This window comes from Anastrepha ludens, chromosome 6 (assembly GCF_028408465.1).
Source record: "Anastrepha ludens isolate Willacy chromosome 6, idAnaLude1.1, whole genome shotgun sequence".
Lineage (NCBI taxonomy): Eukaryota > Metazoa > Arthropoda > Insecta > Diptera > Tephritidae > Anastrepha > Anastrepha ludens.
This window is the reverse complement of record NC_071502.1, coordinates 96,791,276-96,812,645: the sequence shown is the minus strand read 5'-3', so window position 1 is coordinate 96,812,645 and position 21,370 is coordinate 96,791,276. Positions and strand designations below refer to the sequence as shown.

General features: G+C 34.9%; 1 protein-coding gene across 1 annotated transcript in view; it reads right to left on the bottom strand.

Annotated features, from left to right (window-relative positions):
* Window positions 1-387: 387 nt before the first annotated feature.
* Window positions 388-21,370, bottom strand: part of LOC128868427 (homeobox protein 5) — a 46,215-nt gene continuing 25,232 nt past the window's right edge. The window contains exons 2-4 of the mRNA XM_054110507.1: window positions 4,242-5,598; window positions 2,816-3,000; window positions 388-2,743 (exon numbers count right to left, since the gene is read on the bottom strand). Of these exons, the coding sequence (XP_053966482.1) occupies window positions 2,630-2,743; window positions 2,816-3,000; window positions 4,242-5,598 (1,656 nt within the window). The 3' untranslated portion in view covers window positions 388-2,629. The remainder of the gene's footprint in view (window positions 2,744-2,815; window positions 3,001-4,241; window positions 5,599-21,370) is intronic.

Below are 21,370 nucleotides of genomic sequence, written 5' to 3'. Positions count from 1 at the left end.
TTATGGCTAAGGCACTGCTCCGCTAATATCAACTCAACTCAAACTCCTGTTCGATGCAACTGTCAAGATTCAGTCTAGAAGCGTGCTATGTGCGCTGTGTAAGGTATAGATCGGTGAACAGAACCCTGTCACCGTGTATCTTACAGCACCTCTTTTCAAGTAGAAAGCTTAATCTAACCTAAAAAGACTGAGCGATCTCATTCTCAATTTTTTATGCGTTTTAAAAGTACTATTTTCAACAGCTAATCGAGGTTTGAATAAACTCGCACTAATAAAGCTTTTATCTTAAAATTTTATATTGTAACTCTAACGATAATTATTTTATATCTGCGTTTAACACCTACTGATCTGTATTTATTGTCCAATAAATGATAACACAATTTGGTATGCATATAAAAATGTTTTATTTTTAACAGCAAATCTCGTACTATGGTACAATCGATTTTACAGTAAATAAGTATGAATAGACGGTTTATCGAATCCATGCGAATACAATGCATTCATAAGCGCGACGTATTTAAGATGAAACAACAATTGGATGTTATCAAAACAAAACATGTTCGTATGAAAATATGTATATTATTACAAAGAGTGTAAGCGAGCACATTAACGGTACATTATTTTTCTCAGCATGCAGCATAGGTATGTAAATGTGTAAAGGTGATCATAGTAGCGCAAATATGTAGTGAACAACATCCTTGTCCAATTTGTGCATTATTTGCACAGATATTTTTAAGGCATATGTATATGTAAACAAGCATAGAAAAGACCATTTTTTATTATATGAATTATTGAATTATTATTATACATGTGCATATGCATTGTATACATATGTACATTACTTTCATATGTTTGTATATGTATATGGGAATATAACGTAACACAATATAATTCTTGTTTTAACAAAGGCGTTATTGAAATTTCGCTTACATTCATTTTTATGCAAGTTAAGCGTCGATTAAAAATTGAAATAAGTATTGTTGTAACATGAAAATTGTTCTTAAATCTGAAAATTTTTTGTCTGGAAAAGAGCAAACATGCTTCAACATGCTTGATTGGTAATTAAATTTAACAAACGTTTCGGTCAAATGGCTTAAGGGGTAACACCACTCTACACGCGTAAAATAAACACGATTTTTAAAGAATTTTTTTGTGTAGAAAGAAAAGGAAAACAATCACTCTGATTTGAGAAGTTATTACTTATATACTAAAATACAAAACTACAAAGTTTGATCGAAAAATTTTACAAAATGGCGGCATTGGAGACATTTTTGTAATGTGGTTTCTCTGGAAGGAGCTCCGCGGCACGCAGCACAGAGGGTGCAAATTTTAATCTGGAACAAGGAAATTTTTTTTTCTTAATCTAGTTAAGAATAGCTAGAGAAACACGTAGGGGATTTAAAAAATATTTATTTTTGTGGAATTAGCAAGCATTTGAAGGAAAATACTCTATTTTGGACTAAAAAAACGGCACTTAAATAATTATAACAATCGTTTAAATTAATCTATCGAAAATCCCCTACGCTCTTCTCTTAAGAAGGTTATTATACAGACGTAGTGAAAAACCTGATTAAAAATATTTAAAATTGTTTGAGTTATGCTGCGTGCCAATTTCAGAAAACGTGTTTTGAGAAAAACGCGTTTAAAGTTTGGAAATTTGGAGAAATCGTTAGGTAGCAGTCACTAACGCTTGGTTAAAAGCTTAAAATATTTATGAAATAAACTTCGGTAACGTATACAACTTTTTGTTCTGTATTTTAAAAGGTTCAAAGAATTTTTTAAGCTTATAAAAAAAAAATCAATTTTTTGAAATTTCTACAGTGGTGTTACCCCTTAAGGTGCCTTTACGAAAATGTGTATGAACTTGATATATGCATATTCAAAATTTTCTTTCGTTTTGAGTGGTTCATGATCCACATTAATTTTATGAGAAAGTGTATAAAAACATAAACTTAAAGCTATTACAAATTAAAAGTCAAATTAAACTCGAATTCATTATAATGATTTGCCACATAATAATTTATGAAAATAGGCTTAAGTTTATAAGAACATTGTAAATGTTTGTTTATTAGTGAAACCCCTACGTAAAAAATAAAAATTAATCTGCACACACTAAAGCTATTAAATTAGTTTGAAACGAACATAATATGCAAATAACTTTCTCGAATATTATCCGCTTTGCTTCTTAAATTTTTTAAATAGAATGGTTAGTTAAGCGGAGGTTCAACTGAACTGGGTTTCCTGCACATCGCACATTACACACCGGCGAAACTGTTGTCAAACTTTAGTTTCTTTTTAGTATTATATTTTCTTTTCTTAAAATAATCAGTTACATCGAATGATGACAAATAGTTATTACGCTGCTAGAATAGGAGTAAGTTACTTATATGTATGTAGTCGTAGTCGTACATATGCATATCTAATATTCTATCGTATGCATGTATGTACGTGGTTATGTAAATATACGTTGTGGTTATTTATACATATAAGTAATATGTCTGTATGCATGTATGTATGTGTAAGTTTATAATTCAAGCACTTTAACTTAATTTCTTCTCTTCTTTGAGCAAACTAGTATAGTTCAAGGAAATACATATGCATGTGTAAGTTTATTGTGTACTTGTGTGCCTTAAATTTGCGAACGCAAACGTGGGCGTGGCAAATCGCCAAACACGGCTTCGCCATGCACGCTTTTGGCCAGCGCTTTGATGCTCGCAGCAATGTCGACTGTATTGTCCAATTCCTAAAATTGTGCAATTTTAAAATATTAATAAATAAATATTAAGTAATTGAAAAGTATTTTTACTAAACTTACATCTTCTTCGAGCACATTTACATACGAGCGTCCAGCAGTCATTGGCGAATTTGCTATCTCAATTGGCAAACTCTTGGCAAAGTTCATAACATCGGCTGCAGTAGCTGTACTTGGTCGCTGTTGCCCGCCGATGACTGGGCGTGTACCCATCGGTATGGGCACTATATTGTCCAAATCAAGAGCAACTGAAAATATGTGACATAAGGAAATATAAATTATTAATACATTTTCTAATATATGAATAGCATGTGAATGTGTTGGATTACGTCATTACAGAGTTTCAGCAAACAATACAAACATTGATTTTTTACGGCATAATATGTCATAAGAGATGAATGGATGTAGAATACCCCTCCGACGAAATTACTTTTATTACTATCAAACCCGATTGTCAGGTTCTAGACAGAAGTACTGCGAATTGACATAGCCTATGGGGTACTATGAAGCCTTTCCTAAGGCATAGAATCACTAATACAGGGACTGATACTTTCTGTTATCCTAGTAGCGCTATTGCCATTAGCCTCACAGCTGACAAACTATAAGTTAGCCAATACTGCAAATTTAGGAGCTTGGCAACTGATCACACTCATCTGAGTTCTCTTACAGGAAATACTCGTACACAAATGGCTATGGGTGACTCAGAGGCGTGTGAGACATCACACTAAAATACCTGACCGACGTTCCCACGACAGTCGGCTCTACGTAACCGGAACGACCCGAATTTATATCCGGCCAAGGACTGTCACTTCAGCAGCATTCCTCGTATATGCACGGGGAATGTTTATGCTGCTACAAAAACAACAACCTGACCGAAATGATGCAGATAGAACTGCACTTGTAACTCCGCTAAAACAAAATTCGTGATTGAAACATATCTGGAGGCTCCAAAATTAGCAAAGGAGAGTAGTAATCGGACAATCGGATAAGCTCCTAGTGGCGAGCCCCTGGAAGACGAGCGTAAGGAAGCGGAGGTTGTGATTAAATCTTCAGGATATAGAGGCCAATTGAAGCTACGTATTAGGAATAAAATTGCGGCATTACTAAAACGCCTCTCAAAATGAAATATTAGTATTGAAGAAAGTCGTCCCAGCTAATATTAGCTTCGGTGAGACGATGTCCGAGCTACACCAAACCGAACTTGCGCCATTGAATTCTCTGCTCGAAAAGCGTAAAAAAACAATCTTTTTGGGGAGGTTCGTTGTCTCGCCTTTGGTGAGCCGTTTTTTTAATATTAGAAGTGAAGAAAGAAAGAAAATAACGCATTCTTATTCGGGAGGTTCGTTGTCTCGCCTTTGGTAAGCCTTTTCTCTAATATTAGAAGTGAAGAAAGAAAATAGTAAATACGAATTGACATGAACAAGCAAAAGTTACGATCTTCTGCGCGGCAGTGCGATTTGTTATAATAATAAAAATACATGTCTCTTACCTTCCGCCTCGCCGGCGTCATCTTCACTTTCGTCCACGTCGCTCATGTCTCTACCGTGCGAATGGTGATGCTGATGATAGTGCGGGTGTGAGTGATTATTTAAGGGTCGTTGCTGCTGTTGATATGGCAGTTTTTGTGACAAGTTTGACACCAGCGCACCATATGGCGTGCTGACGGGTACATTTGTAGAGCCACCACTATCTATGCCTTCCAATTCGAAAAGACAATCATCTGCCACCTCGACTGTTGGCGTGGGGAACTGTTGCTGGAAGGAATTGGCCGCAATGCGTACAAATTGTTGTTGTGACAACGACAACGGTTGTTGTTGTTGTTGTTGCTGCGGTCGAAAGGTGGGACTATTCCCTACACTCATCGGTGTGGCTTCGGGTGTCGCCGGTGGTGTATCAAAGTTAGACACTCGACGATTGACACTATTGCTGCCGACAATTGTCGTGGCCAACACTGATGTCGTTGTTGTTGGTGTGAGTGCTGTTGAAGCAGCGGTTCCCTGAGTATTTGTTGTATCCATGGCACTGGCTGTTGTAGATGCCGTTGTGGCCAACGGCAGTGAAAGCATATGCAAGCCACTCATCACGGGGTTTGGTGTACTGGGCGTTGAGGGCGTCGTAATGGACGTCATGTCGAGACGACTGCTAATCGTATTACGACGACGCGTCACATAACTACCACCACCAATTACCTCCAATGATGGCGGCAAACGATCTAAAAACTCGATAGCCTGTTGCTCAGGCACACGTTGAATTAAGCGCCCAAGTAATACATACTCCTGCTCGGATTTATCTCGGAAGCTCTTTAACAAAGCAAACTGTTGTTCTGTATAACGTTGTATACGCTCATCCGTTTCGGCTATTTCGCGCTTGAGTCGCTGCTGCAAGTTTTGTTGCAGTTGACGTAATCGTTGCTGTTTTATGTCTAACTGAAACGACGGCGTTGTTGTCGATAACGAACCGATCGAGAAATTCGACAACGGACCCGTATTCGCCTGATCCAGCTGCAATTGCGGATGATCCATTATGAGCAGGCCAAATGTGTCCGAAAATGATTTGCTAGCACGCCTAAGTGCCAACTCGTCATTGTTCATCAGTAGCGAACAATTAATAAGGAATTGCGGTGGGTTAATTGTAAGTGGTGCAGGTATACCGCTTGTAGTCGTGCTTAGTATCGGCGTGGGAAGACGCTTGGCACAAAGTGCAGCATTGCAATTAATGCAGATGCTAAGCTGCCATGAATGGGTTAGCGGGTGCTCTTGCCCGGTTGGCACTTCCAAGGTTATACTATAAACTAGATCGCGCTGACTCAGCGTATGGATGTTGAGATCCGTAATGGGACCAATCGCCTGGAAGAGAAAATAATGTTGGTGAAAAATATGTCAAAATTATTGAAACTACATTTTTTTTATTATTAAACATTTCATAAAAAAAACATTAAGCCCAATTCATCATGCTGATTAATTCAAGGTGACATATACTATGTAGTAAAATTATAAGACTGATTAAATATGGGATCATACTGCTAGCCTAGCATTTCGATGAAACCTTCTTCCATGTTTAGCAATAAGTTATAGCAACTCTAGCACTTTTCAAATAAATTTATCCCAAATATGCCGACGGAGGAAATCATGAAGGAAACGCATTAAAAAGTCTTCAACTAACAATGTTCATTGTTCAATTGTTAGGACAGAAATATAAATAGAAGTTCTCGTACCTAGCTAAACCTTCTTAGCGCTGACGACACCTTTAGCTTACTAGTCAACTAGTCATTAATAAGAAAACAAAAAAAATTGCAGTGAGTGAGTGCACACTCATGAGCCAGTGGTCGAGAAAACATTGCCAGTCTACTCTGGCTTAAGGGTCAGATACCTGTAAAATTTCGGAAAAAAAATTTTTTTTTTTTCATAAAATGTTAATATAATCCTTTGAAAACATGTCAAAAAATTTTTAGAACGTAAATTTAAGTATTTCTTATATTATAGATCGTCAACCGTGACGACTTTATTCTTTGCGTTCGATCGCTGGGAGAGGTATAGTTACGTTGCCGACTTTAGACGCGTATTTCTCAAAACTATATTTTTAGAATTGACGTACACGATAACTCGAAAAGTTATTGACGGATCTTCCTGAAATTTTGCACACATCGTTTTTATGATATTACTTTCTATGTGTTTCAGTTTTCGAAAATTTTTCGAAGAAATAATTTTTTCGAAGCAAAAATAGTAGAAAAATTCGCCACAAAATTCATTTGTTTTTAAGCATTTTATTCCGCGAATTTTTGTTTTCATTTGTTTTTAAGCTGAAGCTTCATGAGTGTGATTGGTTATAACGACCTTACAACACAATCAAAGTAAAACCAAATCTCGCACCTTCGACTAAAGATTAGTATCAAGAATCGTTTATGAAACTATTAAATAGCTTTTCGGAAGGGGTATAAAACTAAGCAGCAGGTACAATACTGAAGCGTTGTAAAATTGAAAATACAAGGTGGTACAAAATTAATCACCCAATCCAATATTTATAATTTTTGCAAATGGCGTCGTACATCAATCATATTTGATACTTGTGAATTAGACAACTCCAGTATACAAACAGACAAGCAATGGAGCGCATAGAGATCAAAATAAAGATTTCCGTCACTCAAAAGCATTTTTTTTATTTAGTAAACAAGTTATTCAAAAACAAATTTTGATAGCTAATTATGCGTCACCTTGTATTTATATTTCTGCTATCACCAATTTTCATCTCAAAGTAAGAAAGCCCACTCAATTATATCAGGCTCTAGAGCAAAAGAAAACCAGATTATTGCCCATTTCAACAGAGTTGAGTTCGAAATGCTTCTAAAGTGTTATTATTAACATTTTTGTTGCAGTTTAAATGAATTAAAAATAAATACTTTAACAGAACGTATGGGAGATAGGAGATAGCAGGGTGAGGCATCTGAAATATAATACCAATAGGGAACAGCAAGCAATAAATAGAAGCAAAAACAAAAAAAAAAAAAAAAACTATCAATTAAGGCACTAATCAAATCTGATTGGCAAATTTGTTGAAGGCCTTTTTGCTGACCAAACATAAATACCCGTACAGCGAAAATAACACACGCTTCTTCCTAACCAACAGTATTTGAATATCGCAAATTATGCACATATGTATGCGTATTAAATAGTAAATATGATAAAAATAAAAGCACGCGTTCACCGCCTGACAGACATTGCCACTCTAGCCACACAATATCCCCCTTACATACAGAAAACGAGCATAAAATTACCAACAGAGTGGGATACAAGTGTATCGGTGTTGGTTCGAATTCACGAGTATAACAAAATAGGCATCATGCTAATTTGCTCAGATCCCACTCCTCGCACACTTTAGTGTATGACGGAGATTGAGCAGTATGAATGTGAAACTATGAATGTTCCACTGTCCAACAGTCTTATGCTGCTGCTAAAAATTTTCGATATGGGTTGAGAAAATGAAAATTAGATATTTTTTCGTCTTACAGCAAATTATAACTCTTTAACTACACAAATAAAAAAATCAAACCCATCATGTGCACGTGGTTGGATTATAGCTTGAGAGAAGGCTCTCAAGGGGTTTATTCGAGGTTGTTGCTTATGGTTAACGTAGAACCGACTGTCATGGGAACAACAGAGAACAACGGCTGCAGGCAATAGCATCACCGATAAAAGTACTTTGCAATACCATTCTCTGCAGCTACGTCTAAGCAAGTAAAGCAGTTCAAAGCAGACGTACAAAAATGGACGGAAATTTCAGGGCGAACGAGCAGATCAACGCATACGACTGTCCGAAGCTGCTGTAGCCTTAACCTGTTAACCGGGGAATTAGCTATTGCTCAACTCGTTTCAGAATGGGGACTTTTTCTGCGCAGCGATAAATAATATCACACCTCAAATAATAAAGGAATATCGTTTTTAACTTATGGTTTTTATTTATTTTCATAAAATATTTTATAATTCAAATGTATTCAATACATATAACCACTTTAAGATTTAATAGATAAGAACAACGTAGAACGTAATGCGTTCAATATATTACGATTAATTTCCATGACGAAAAATTTCGTCATGCCCATTGCAGAAGGCTTTTATGTATGACGAAATATTTCGTATTTCACAAGTCTTTAGTATTGACTTGCTACATTATCTTCATCGGACCTTTATAATTGGAACGGATTGATGTTGACAGGCTGCAATGGTCTTATTGTTTTAACGCATCTGTGAAATTTGTTGTTTATTATCAAGTTAGTGGTTTCTCATCACTCTAGACCGGCCTTTTCTCTTAGTAGTGGTTGGTATTATCACCGGGCACTGCCTAACTGGAACACATTGGAAGCGTATGGGGTTTCCCTCCAATGTCTAATGTCGAAGCTGCAGAAACGAGGCGGAAGTGGAGTGTGTTGAACACTTTCTTTGCCACTGCTCCGCTCTTGCCAGAATCGGACGTCACTGTTTAAACTCTTACTTCTTTGGCTGTCTGTCATATCAAAGAGACAAAATGGTTTCTTCACCCCATCGGGAATTAGCAGGAGAGATGTGTGCCCAAATAAGCGGCATCACAATGGGTCTCCAGCTCTAAGTGGGCCACTTGCCAACATGCTAAGTCACGGCAGACATTTCAACGATGATATAGTATGTATTTCATACATTGGGATTTTCCGAAAAAAAGTAAATAATAAAAATAATGTAAAAAGAAAAAAAAAAAAAAAAAAATAAAAATAAAACGTAAAAAAACAATTTAAGAGAAAAGTCATAAAAAATAAAAAAAAAAATTAAAAAAATATTGAAAAAAAAAAAATTTTAATAAATACAATTCGTTTATACTACACACACAGCTTGTTTTCCACCCATTTCAACGTCAACCGATGCTTACTAAGAAATTGCTTGAAAATACGTAATGATAGTTATAAGAGTTCATTACGGATGAGTTCATTTATTCGCACAATAGAGCAGCAGAATGTTGCTATTAAAGGCCAACAACTTGTTGCTGGGATGTTGCGAATGGTATACATATACAAGTAAATGACAATGTATCAAGTGTTGATAAATTTGTTCTAATTGCAGTTTATACAATTTAATTCCATTTTTTCTACTTTGAGGGATACTTGCGCGCACGAGCTTGTCAGCTAGCGAACCAATTGTTTACTTTTAATAGGCAAAGTGTCAGAGAACACGTTTTTTCTTTTTGGTATTGCGATTTGCATAAACAGCACTTGTTTGTTTTAATTTCAAAATGTATAAGAATTAGCGACCTTGTGTTACGAGGTCGTTTAGTGAGCAAAATATTTTTATTAACTGGTGCAATTTTGAAAACTTATGCCCAATGCAGAGTCGTTGGACCTTAATTTGCTGCACATATTTACTATTTATCTAAACAGACACGCCCTAGCCGAGTGCTTTTTGTATTCGGTTGGTCCGTGTTCGAAACTCACTCTAGGCATAAAACATCAAATAATATACATTTTTTTGTCCTCTCCTTCTACTCTGACTCTCGAAGGCTTTGGCTGTGCAAGAGTAATTGCAATTGTAACTGCAAACAATCATAGCGAACATTAGATTCATTAAATCACAGTTCTTGTTGGCTGGGAAACAAAAGAACTTTTAATCGGTTTTAGTTACCTCCTCCTTTTTTGCAAGCTCGTTAATAAAAAAGAAACCTTTTGTTATTCTATTTAAACGCGACGAGACCAGTAAAAAAAACATTAAAAAAAAGAATATTTTGTTTTGAAGAATACAACTAGAAATGCTTGTTGATCATGCGGCAAGACGCTGCGCTGTGCGAATTTGGTGCGCTTTTAATTTCAGCAAAAACAAAATAAACTGTAATGACGGACGCGGGTGTTTGCAACTAAGTAGGTATATATATGCTCATATATGCGCGAGCAAATATGTATGTATGTGTGTATGAACATATGTCCACAATAATGTATCGCCGCATACTTGGCGCTTTATACACCTCTGTATTTTTATGAAGGCGCGAGCCACAATAATTCTTGTGTTGATTGACAAATCTGTATGACATACATACGTATGCTTGTATATTTATTTGTTTAAGTCAATGCAAAAGAAAAAAATGTTATATAAGAAAGGAAATAAAGTGTTTCACATCGGGCTAATTTTTTTGCTAATTTGTTGTAAAGCAACGATAAAATAAATTTACAAACCGGCCAGTTTTGAATATTTATGACCTTGGTGAAGATAAAAAATAGGTACATTTTTGTGTTGAGTAACATTCCATTTCAATTTATTATTATAAACACTTTGTAAAACTAAGACACCATAGCAACTAATATTTAAAATCTTACTCTAACACGTTTTATGTAAAAACAAAAAAAAAATGAATAAAGAAAAAAAAAATAGATATGTATGATATGTATGTATGCATATATAATCAAATATTTAATATTTGTAAGGAAGATATGTGGGCGCATAATCGTAGTCCCGTTAAACCCAAGTTTAGTTAAACTAAGACTAAATATTTGGAGCTGGGTTTGATATTTTGAATTTTAGAGTCAATGCTTTAGTAAGAACCAGCCTTAACGCTAATACATTACACTCTAAGATCACCTTACAAATGTATGTACATATATTCACATTTAAATATTTTGGTTTGTCTGTTTACTTTGAAAATTAAAAATGGCCGAAAAGCAAAAGTAAGTAAATTTAAAGTAATGTTATTAGAAATCATAATATGTATTTTACAAATTAGGACCGGAAGCCTGAACAAAATTGGAGGGGACACACAACAACGGATTAAATAAGTGCAAAAAAAAGTGCGTTTGTTAGACAGGCGACTATAGCAACGGGGAATTTTGATAACATCTTCATGCCAGAGAAAAGCTGCCTTCAACTATGTGCTCATCGGGGCAAGGTCTCGTGGTTTTTCAAAGTTTAATATTTCTATTAAAAAAAACTGTGGTTTGGTTGAATCTGTATCGTCAATAAAAAACACCTTCATCTAATTCAAATGGATTTAATCTCTTTCAATACGATTTAGATTATCACAGCCTATATTACATCGAAATCTCTTTCAATATCTTGAAAATTAAATTTTTTTATTCGTTTTGAATTTTTAGGTGCACAGACAATGGTAAACATTTTAACTTCCTTAGCTTGAAGTCAACTTTAGTACCAACAGCGGGGGATGGGTTTAAATATAAACCCGGTTCTAAGCGAAAAACCTGGCACTAATTCGATTTGATTCAAATAAACCGTTTAGCGGTTTGATGTTGGCAACATTTTTTTTGACGATCTGTACATGTTGTTGTTGTTGTAGCAGCATAAAAATTCCCCATACTTACAAACGGGGCATGCTGCTGGAGTGACAGTCCTTGGCCGGATATAAATCCGGGTCGTTTCGGTAACTGTCGTCGAAACGACATTCTGTACATCGTGTAATTTGCCTCTCCCGGCCACTAGAGTAGTATTTACACGTTTCAAATGTAAGTACTATATATGTATATGTACGATTGTTAGAAATTCTTAATAAAAAGGTTGCATGCATTAATGCATAGACAACATATGCGTATGTGTAGGTGAGCACACATTGTACTCGTATGCTTGCATATTTTAACATCAAATTGCATATTAATTAAAAATTGGCTCTTGCATCACGATAACGCCCCTGCTCACACATCGTTGCTTGTGCGCGACTTTTTGGCCAAAAACAACACACTAATGATGCCACAGCCACCGTACTCCCCAGATCTGACCCCCTGTGACTTTTTTTGTTCTCGAAACTGAAGAGGCCCATGAAAGGACGACGTTACGCTACGATTGACGAGATAAAGACGGCATCTAAGGAGGAGCTGAACAAGATAAAAAAATGATTTTTTGAAGTGCTTCGATGATTGGAAAAAACGTTGGCACAAGTGCATAATATCTCATGGGGACTACTTTGAAAAACACAAAATTCGCGATACTTTTTGAACACACCTCGTATACAATCCAGGTAATATGAACATATGTATGTATGTACCTAAATAAATTTACATAAAGATAAACGTTTTTACATGTGCATAATAACGAACGTCGCGCACTTAATATATATGTATGAAGTGATGTGGGATTGAAAAGTCCTATCTTATGCATTAATTAGATTTGTACAACAATAGGCCTCTTCGATTCGCCAAGCGTTAGCAAGTGGCGAATAGATGCAGCACTGGAAACGAGCTGCAAAAAATTACATTTTTTTGTAATATCGGATCTTGCTCAATAACTTCACATGGAAATTTTTCATCAAGTGAGCCAAGCCCATACATAGCGAGCAAAGAAGTGGCGAATCGAAGACACCTATTAAATAATAACTAGAGTGTAGCCCTCAGTTCAGCTAAAAATAAATAAACAATCGAAACTTTTTTAAGTAACTGTTTCAAAAACAATAAGCAAAATTATTATAACTACTTAACGGTACAATATTTGCGCTTGCTGACAACCTAATTTCCTTAAAAATGCCCAACAATAAGAATACGCATTAAAAAAGGAAATTCGTCTACTTACTGACATACGAAATTTAAAATTTGTATATAATATACAAGGGACTATGTAAAATACTTGTGTGAGCCACTGTATGCATTTTCCGTTCATTCTGCACACGATATTTACATGCAACAGTTAACTGCCACAACAAAATGAAAAGTCATTGAACGCTATTGTCACAACAGCAATAACAACAAAACCAACAACAACAGCTACGAAAATGCAGCCTGCATTAAGAGTGTGCGTGCAACTTCATTACATATTTGCGTGTTTTTGTTGTCTCAATGCGCCGAATGGCCGGATGACTAAATGCAACTGTGTGCACGCATGGCAAATATAATATGTACATATGTATGTAATAAAGTGTATGTAAAAGCACTGTTGGTTAAGAATTGCATTGTGCAAATTTGTTATCGAAATACATGCAAGTGCAAACAATTAAAAAAAAAATTAAAAATTAAAAATATACAATACATACATACACTGTGTATACTGTTTGAAGAGATAAAATATGTAGTCATAATATAGAAATTACAAAACAAAGCAAATTGCGAGGTTATCCAATGCACACATACATACACAAGCACGTATGGATGTATGTACATTTAACAGATATCCTACATACGGTAACAGGTATACCTATATGGTATAATTAAAAGTGTGTGGGCATTAAAGACGAAAAAAGATGTACTCGTATGTACAACTGGCACTTACAATATCAAGTATGATAATTTCAATAACGCTACCAAAACACTGTTTAAGCAAACTAAATTTAAAAATTGTAAGAAATTAATAAAAAATAATTGGAAGGTTGTAAACAGTGCGGAACAATGTTTAGTGGTATGTATTGAAAATGCGTTTCTACGCCGACAGGTGATTAGTGTAAATTAACGGCGGCGGCCAACTTGGTAGCAAGCAACAAGAAAATATAAAAAAAAATAATTAATTGAAAAAAAGAGAAACAAGCGAGAATGGGAGGGGTGTATAGAAAAATTGTGTTAATGAGGGTGTTTAAAAAAAAAAATAACTGAATAATTTAGATTGTGGCGTTAAGTAGTTTAATTGAACCTTCGATAACTTTTGATTATTTCCGAATGGAAAATGTAGGTGCAAATCACTACCAACTTCAACATGAAAAAAAATTTTAATTTCTTGTTTTTACTTTGGAAAATACTTTATTTCTACTTTGGAATTGACAATTCTTTAATCTATAACATTCGCAATAGTCCATGATTCTATCCGTGAAATACTACAAATAAAAAAACCTGAAACCTAATAGCAAACTAAGTTCCCGCATTAAAAACAAAATGAATTTAACAAAGTGTGATTAAATTTGACATTCGAAAGAAGCGGTACACTAGACAGGGCTAGTTTACGGGGGTGGCAGCTCTTGGTCGGGAAAAACCCACGTCATTCCGGTAACGTAAAACTGGCAGCCATGGGACATTTGACATTTGAGTGGATTTGCTCTTATAAAAAACATAATATAATGTCAAATTGAAAAAAAGTTTACCTCTTTTATTTCATTTGTTTATATTTTTTGACATTATAGTTCCTTAAAAGAGAGCCACACTGAGTTGCCAATTACACCTTATTTCATATACATTGATTAAAGTGCAAACGAACTTATTACAAGTTTTGCCACTATTCCAAAAAAAATGATTGACATCTAACTACACTTCATCTTGGCATTACAGTCCGGGGTGGACCATTGCTTCCTCTACAATACGCATCCATTCTTCTCGACAGCCCGCTTTCGCTCTATGTTATGAAATTCTGATCTTTCGTATATCGTCTTCTACGTCTTGCCACCATCGTCTCATTGGTCGACCTCTCCTTCTTTCCCCTTGACTACTAACTACACTTGTGCTCACATAATTAAGTCACTTCATCTTTTTTCACAATATTCGCATTTAAATATTTTTCGAAAATTTTCTAGCTTTTATTCGACTCTGCAACATCTCTAAGTATAAGAGTCGTTATGTGTAATCTTTGATTCGTGGTACCTCTCCCATTCATAGTGTGGCTTGCTAACGGCGAGCTATGGAAAATCCTGTTCTACTTAATTTGATGAGCTCTATTCTACTAAAATGAGTTTGACTGGGTTCAGGTACCAATGTAATTCCACCTTGTACCCCTCCCTTTAGAAAATAAGGGCCATGAGCTCTTTAAAATTCTTTTCCACATACTCGTAGACTTTAATAAATAAAAGTGGGATTTTCGAAGCCGGAAACGATATTTTTATTCGAAACAAGTCTAATCCTATTTAATTTTCAAAAAATTAACGAGGCTACTGCTATTACCATAAAATGAAAGAAGTGTTCAAGTAGGCAACAGTTTATTCTCGAAACACGTATTCGTAGATTTTAACAGATTTATAAAGTGTAGCTTTGTCCACACCCTTATAAATCATGTAACTACACGCACACGTGTAACAACACAGTTTCCATGAAGAAATGTACGAGATGTGTTCAAAAAGTATCGCGAATTTTGAATTTTCGCATGTTACGTATATTCGAATTTCGATTTTTTTTGTGGCGATATGTTGGTACTCATGGTCTCTCACTCATGCCGATGAGTTCGGCCATTTTGAATGTTCAATTAATTGTTGACAGCTGCTTTGCTTGCACGTGTTTCGGCTCGTCTTCGATTTTTACCTATTCAAAGAGATGTATCAAATAACCTGTATCAAATTTTGTGTGAAAAACGAAATTAAGTGCGCGGATGCATTCCGAATGTTGACTGTGTCATACGGAGAAGCTACTTTGGACCAAAGCAACGTTTATCGGTGGTAGAAAATGTTTTCAGAAAGCGACGTGCCAGACGCCCAAGCACTTCAACAACAGTCGAAAAAATTTACGAAGTGAAGAAAATGGTATTGGCCAATCGTCGAATCACCGTTAGAAAAGTTGCTGAGGACCCAGACATATCGATTGGCTCGTGCCATTCGATTTTTTTCAATGATTTGAGCATGAGACGGGTCGCCGCAAAATTCATACCAAAGCTTCTCAATTTCGACCAAAAGCAGCATCGCATGAACATTGCTAATGACCCATATTTGCTCCAGAGGGTCATAACTGGTGACGAATCGTGGGTTTATGGTTGTGACGTGGAAACCAAAGCTCAATCATCTCAATGGAAGCTGCCGCACGAACAAAGACCAAAAAAAGTGTGCCAAGTTAGGTCGAATGTAAAAGTTTTGCTTACCGTTTTCTTCGATTGCAGCGGCGTTGTGCATCATGAGTTTTTCCCACAGGGTAAAACGGTCAATAAGGAATATTACCTCCAAGTTATGCGCAATTTGCGCGAAGCCATGCGAAAGAAACGCCCGGATTTGTAGAAGAACAAAAATTGGGTCTTGCATCACGATAACGTCCCTGCTGACACATCGTTGCTTGTGCGCGACTTTTTGGCCAAAAACAACACACTAATGATGCCACAGCCACCGTATTCCCCAGATCTGACCCCCTGTGACTTTTTTTGTTCTCGAAACTGAAGAGGCCCATGAAAGGACGACGCTACGCTACGATTGACGAGAAAAAGACGGCATCTAAGGAGGAGCTGAACAAGATAAAAAAATGATTTTTTGAAGTGCTTCGATGATTGGAAAAAACGTTGGCACAAGTGCATAATATCTCATGGGGACTACTTTGAAAAACACAAAATTCGCGATACTTTTTGAACACACCTCGTATACAATCCAGGTAATATGTACATATGTATGTATGTACCTAAATAAATTTACATAAAGATAAACGTTTTTACATGTGCATATTAAATTAACAACAAATGAAAAATACATACTAACTACCTACATATGTATCTACAGCGTGCGTTTTATGTTCCAAACCGATTTTGCTTGACCACCAATTTATACGCATAGGACAACTTTAGAGGGAGTCGATAATTTTATTTTTATAGAGCCAGCAAAAGGAGTTGTACAATTGAGAATTCTGTGAGTAGATCCTAATTCTCTTTATTATCAAAAAGTAAAAAGTATTTCCTTCTAATATAATATATAATATTCTAATATTTCTCTAAATAGCTGCCTCTTTAAGACTGTTGGCCGTCTAGATTTAGCTACTTGATCGATATCTAATGATATCGCGCGTTTGCTGAGAAAACGTCATAATCTAAAAATCAAAATATCAAGCACTCTAATGTTTTGATTTTACTATAACACCGTGCAACATACAATACAACTTGGTTCTACAAAACGTAAAACAAAATAATTGAACTTTCACTACGAAATCAAGTACAAGCAATAGATACAATAAAAGGGCAATATTTACCCACGGTCCACGCACTTTTCCAAATTTACCTACTTTCCCTGTTTAAAAAAGAAAATCTCATTCCTCAATCCCAAAACTCCGAGAGGAGTGAACAAGGAAAAATAAAATTTTTGCCCTGTCGAAAAGTAAACACACTTTGTTTAATAACTCGATACACCTTCTTTCCTTTGATATGTATTTAAAACCATTTTTTTATAATTTAGTTCTTTGAAATTTTAAAGGCCTTTAAAAATTTAAATTGATGAAAAAATTAAATACTGAATATGCAGCATTACCATGAAAAATTTATAGGCTTTAGTGCATACGAAATTTTTCCTGGATAACAAAAAAAGTGTAAAAAATAGAGTTTTGTAGTTGTAGCAGCGTAAAAGTTCCTCATACCTGTATGCCGAATTGTACTGGAGTGACAGTCGTTCCAGTAACCGGCTGTTGTAGGAACGAGTTAATTTTTGTCGCACGATAATAAAAAAATATATTTTTTTTCTAATGAGATATCGTTAATAGATACCATTTCTAAGTTTCACCAAAAATAAAAGAAAGAGTGCTAATATCAATCAATAAAAGAAAAAAATATATGAATTACAAAATAGCATTTCATTTAAAAGTGATAATCAAAATATCAACTGAGAACATGGAATGCACCCTGTATATTTATATATATATATATGGGGCATTCTTTCTGAACGTGAGACCCCCTGCCCCCAGAATAGATTTTGACGAAAAGAGGTCTATGAGGGCTTAAAATGTAGGTAATTATGTTTACTTTCGAAAGCAAAGTGGCACTTCTTGAAATTCAAAATGGCGGATCCTTCCTTCCTTATACTCCACAAGCTTGCTCACAAGAAAATTTTGCTTGCGCAATTTAAGGAAGATCGTGTTCTACGACTTATACAACCTTTAGAGCCAATTTAAAGACTTAATTAAATGACAGGTGTCACTATTGCTGTCAATAATTGAAAAGTCATTTAATTAAGTCTTTAAATTGGCTCTAAAGGTTGTATAAGTCGTAGAACACGATCTTCCTTAAATTGCGCAAGCAAAATTTTCTTGTGAGCAAGCTTGTGGAGTATAAGGAAGGAAGGATCCGCCATTTTGAATTTCAAGAAGTGCCACTTTGCTTTCGAAAGTAAACATAATTACCTACATTTTAAGCCCTCATAGACCTCTTTTCGTCAAAATCTATTCTGGGGGCAGGGGGTCTCACGTTCAGAAAGAATGCCCCATATATATAATATATATATATATATATATATATATATACTATATATGGAAGACTATGCATCATTTTGTTATCACTATGAGAGTTTGTTGTCAACAAATGTGTGCCAGATGACGCGCAACAGGCGATTACTGAAGGTTTGTACGAATGTTGCTGCTAAAATCAACTTTTCTACTAATCTATAAACCAACAAACTCAAAAAGACAAAACAAAAAAAAATAGATGTTAAATAAGTATAAATAAATATGTATCTATACACAACATATGAGAACGTGACATTAGTAACGCCTACATTTATAAATGAGATATCAATAGGAGGCTTGGTCGTTTACAAAATATATGCAAATACCCACACATACATACATTTTTTTATGTAAATAACACTAGAAAACGAAATTTGAGGTCATTACTGTCGAAAATTGATTCAATTCGTTTTGAAGAGAGTACAAATTCAAGTTGAATATCTCGAATTGGATAAGCAAACACACGACAATGTAATTCTTTAGCTTCATAAGGTTCAACCAAAAGCGGCAAAACCCCCAATAGATACATTGTAATCAAATGTTTTATCCCGCTCGTCGTATTCTTTAGACATTGCCTATGGTAGTTGTTAATTGCTTCGATTGATGGTGTATAGTTTGCCTGAGCAGTAGTTCAGTTCTTTGAAAGAAGGAAAAATTGCGAGTTCTCTCAAAACAAGGAGATGAGGGAATGTGTATACAAATTGTAGACGTCTTATTCACACCTGCATAGGATGATTCATGTGACTTACAATAAAAATAATGTGCATACTGCCTATTGCCAAAAAAAATAACGTACAGTAGATTCTGTTTTTATGCGGTTTTTAAAAAAATTAAAAAATTCATGTCGACCTATCGGGAATTGTATAAATAAGATTCTAAACCAGCTAAGCAAAAACTTATTACAGATTACATCAGAAATGCTAACCCTACAAGTATGGAACCGCCTGCATCACCATCTAGATCAGACGTGTACATTTCCTCTAGGGACGAAAGTGATTTTACGTCATATCCTAAACGAATGCGCAACATGCGGATATTGTATAATTCTATTTCTGACGATGTAAATTTATTTTTCGATTCTGACGTTTCTTAAATAAAGATATAATTTTCAAAAATACAATTTTTTGTGTATGCGATTTTATTTAATTATTTCAGATTCATGCGGTCTATGGAACGTATCTATAGTTATAATATGGGACTAGTACCCTTTTTTATGCGATTTTATTACATTATTTCAGATTTATGCGGTTCTGAGCACTTTTGAAACCTATCTATAGTTTCACTATAGAACTGGTAGCTTTTTTTATGCTGTTTCTTGCGGAACGTATGTACCGCATAAAAACAGAATCTACTGTATTTTACTAATATTTCAATTTATAGTCAAATATGTACCTTTTAACTGAAATTTTGAACCTTTTTTTTTTTTTTTAATTTGACCTAAATTTACATATTCACAAATGAGAAATTCTCTTATGAACGTTATTTACTAATAATTTGCTAAATATTTATATTTCTTCTTCCCCTAGCATTTGTTATTATTATTTTACTCTACGCGCTACTGTTACTGTTAGGTATTATGAATCTATCTTCCCTACTTTTTTGTCCCTCTTCATATAGACCACCCCTCCCATACTGTTGGTTAAAACTCTACATGCGCTAGTTTCTTTTTAATGATTTCTTTGCATTTTAATAAGCGAACACGACCGCAGCGCGATAAAAATTCGTTTTTATAGTAGGTATGCTGAATGAGCATATGTACATGTGACTTTATATGCTTCTTCTTCTTACTCGTATGTATTTACACGTTTATTTGTTGCTTTTAGAGTCGTCTATCGTCTATTTTCATTTAATTTCAAATGATTTTCGTAACCTTCTTTGCTTTCGTTTGTTTTCTAGTGTATTTTTTATTACTATTTTTTTTTTGCTATTTCACTGGCTAGGAACTTTTGTAAACAAATGATAGCACAAAACGAACTACAAAAATAATCTCTATAAAATTTCAGACCGGCCAAACAATTTACTCAACCACACACACAAATACGCAAAAGACTAGCACGTATTGAACGCATATAAAAAACGTTAGAAAAAAAAAAGTTAACAAAAGTAAATAAAGAAGAAAACGGAAAACAAGTTCATCAAACAAACACTGAATAAGTCTTTAGTTAAATAACTTTTTTTTTGTTTATAGCAATGCAAAAATAGCAGAAGCTTAGCACAACTAAGCAAAAGTCACAGCAATTCATGGCTCCGAGATAAATCTAACTCAACGAAAAGTTTGACTTTGGCTTGATTATTCGGTTAATTGACCAGTAACGGTTACAGGTGGACTAAGGAGGTGGTAAATAAGTAAAAACAAGTTATTTAAAATGAAATGAGAAAGATATGAGATACCTTTAGAATAACTTATGGAATAAAATAGTTATTTGTACCCTTAGAAATCAAGTACGTACGATTCGTAACTGGCACGGAATTCGGGAAATTAAAAAAATGTATCTTTATTTTTATTGAAATGTAGATAATTTGATTTTATAATGACTTGAACGAATATAATTTCTTATAATTCCTCACAAAGCAGTTAATTTAATTAATAAATAATGGGGGGTAGTACCTACCAAGTTCGGGAATTACGAATGTATAATTGATGCTTACTCTCTTTATTGGGTATGTAGCAGCGGTGCTCCTCCAACTTGTGGTGTACGTCTTGATATTTTCCCATAAATGGGGGGCCTACAATTTTATGCCGCCTCCGAAAGACAGATGGTTTTTTATGAGGAGCTTTTTGATCGCAGAAATAATCGAGTAGATTTGCTTTTGCCTGCCGAGGAGGAGCAATCGCTACTAGAGAACACTTTCTCTAACTATCGCACTTTTACCGTTTCTGAAATTTTTGTTAACTATGGTAAAATTGAAATACATATTAAACTTTCAAATTACGATTCGATGCTTGTTTTTTTTTTGTTGGTATTTTCTAAAAAACACAAATTTGCTTCCCAAGTTGTTGACTGATTTTATGCTCCAATGGCCAGTTCCTCTTTTCTACACTCTTTTGTTTAGGCATGAAAGTATGGAAGCAGTGAAATATTTGG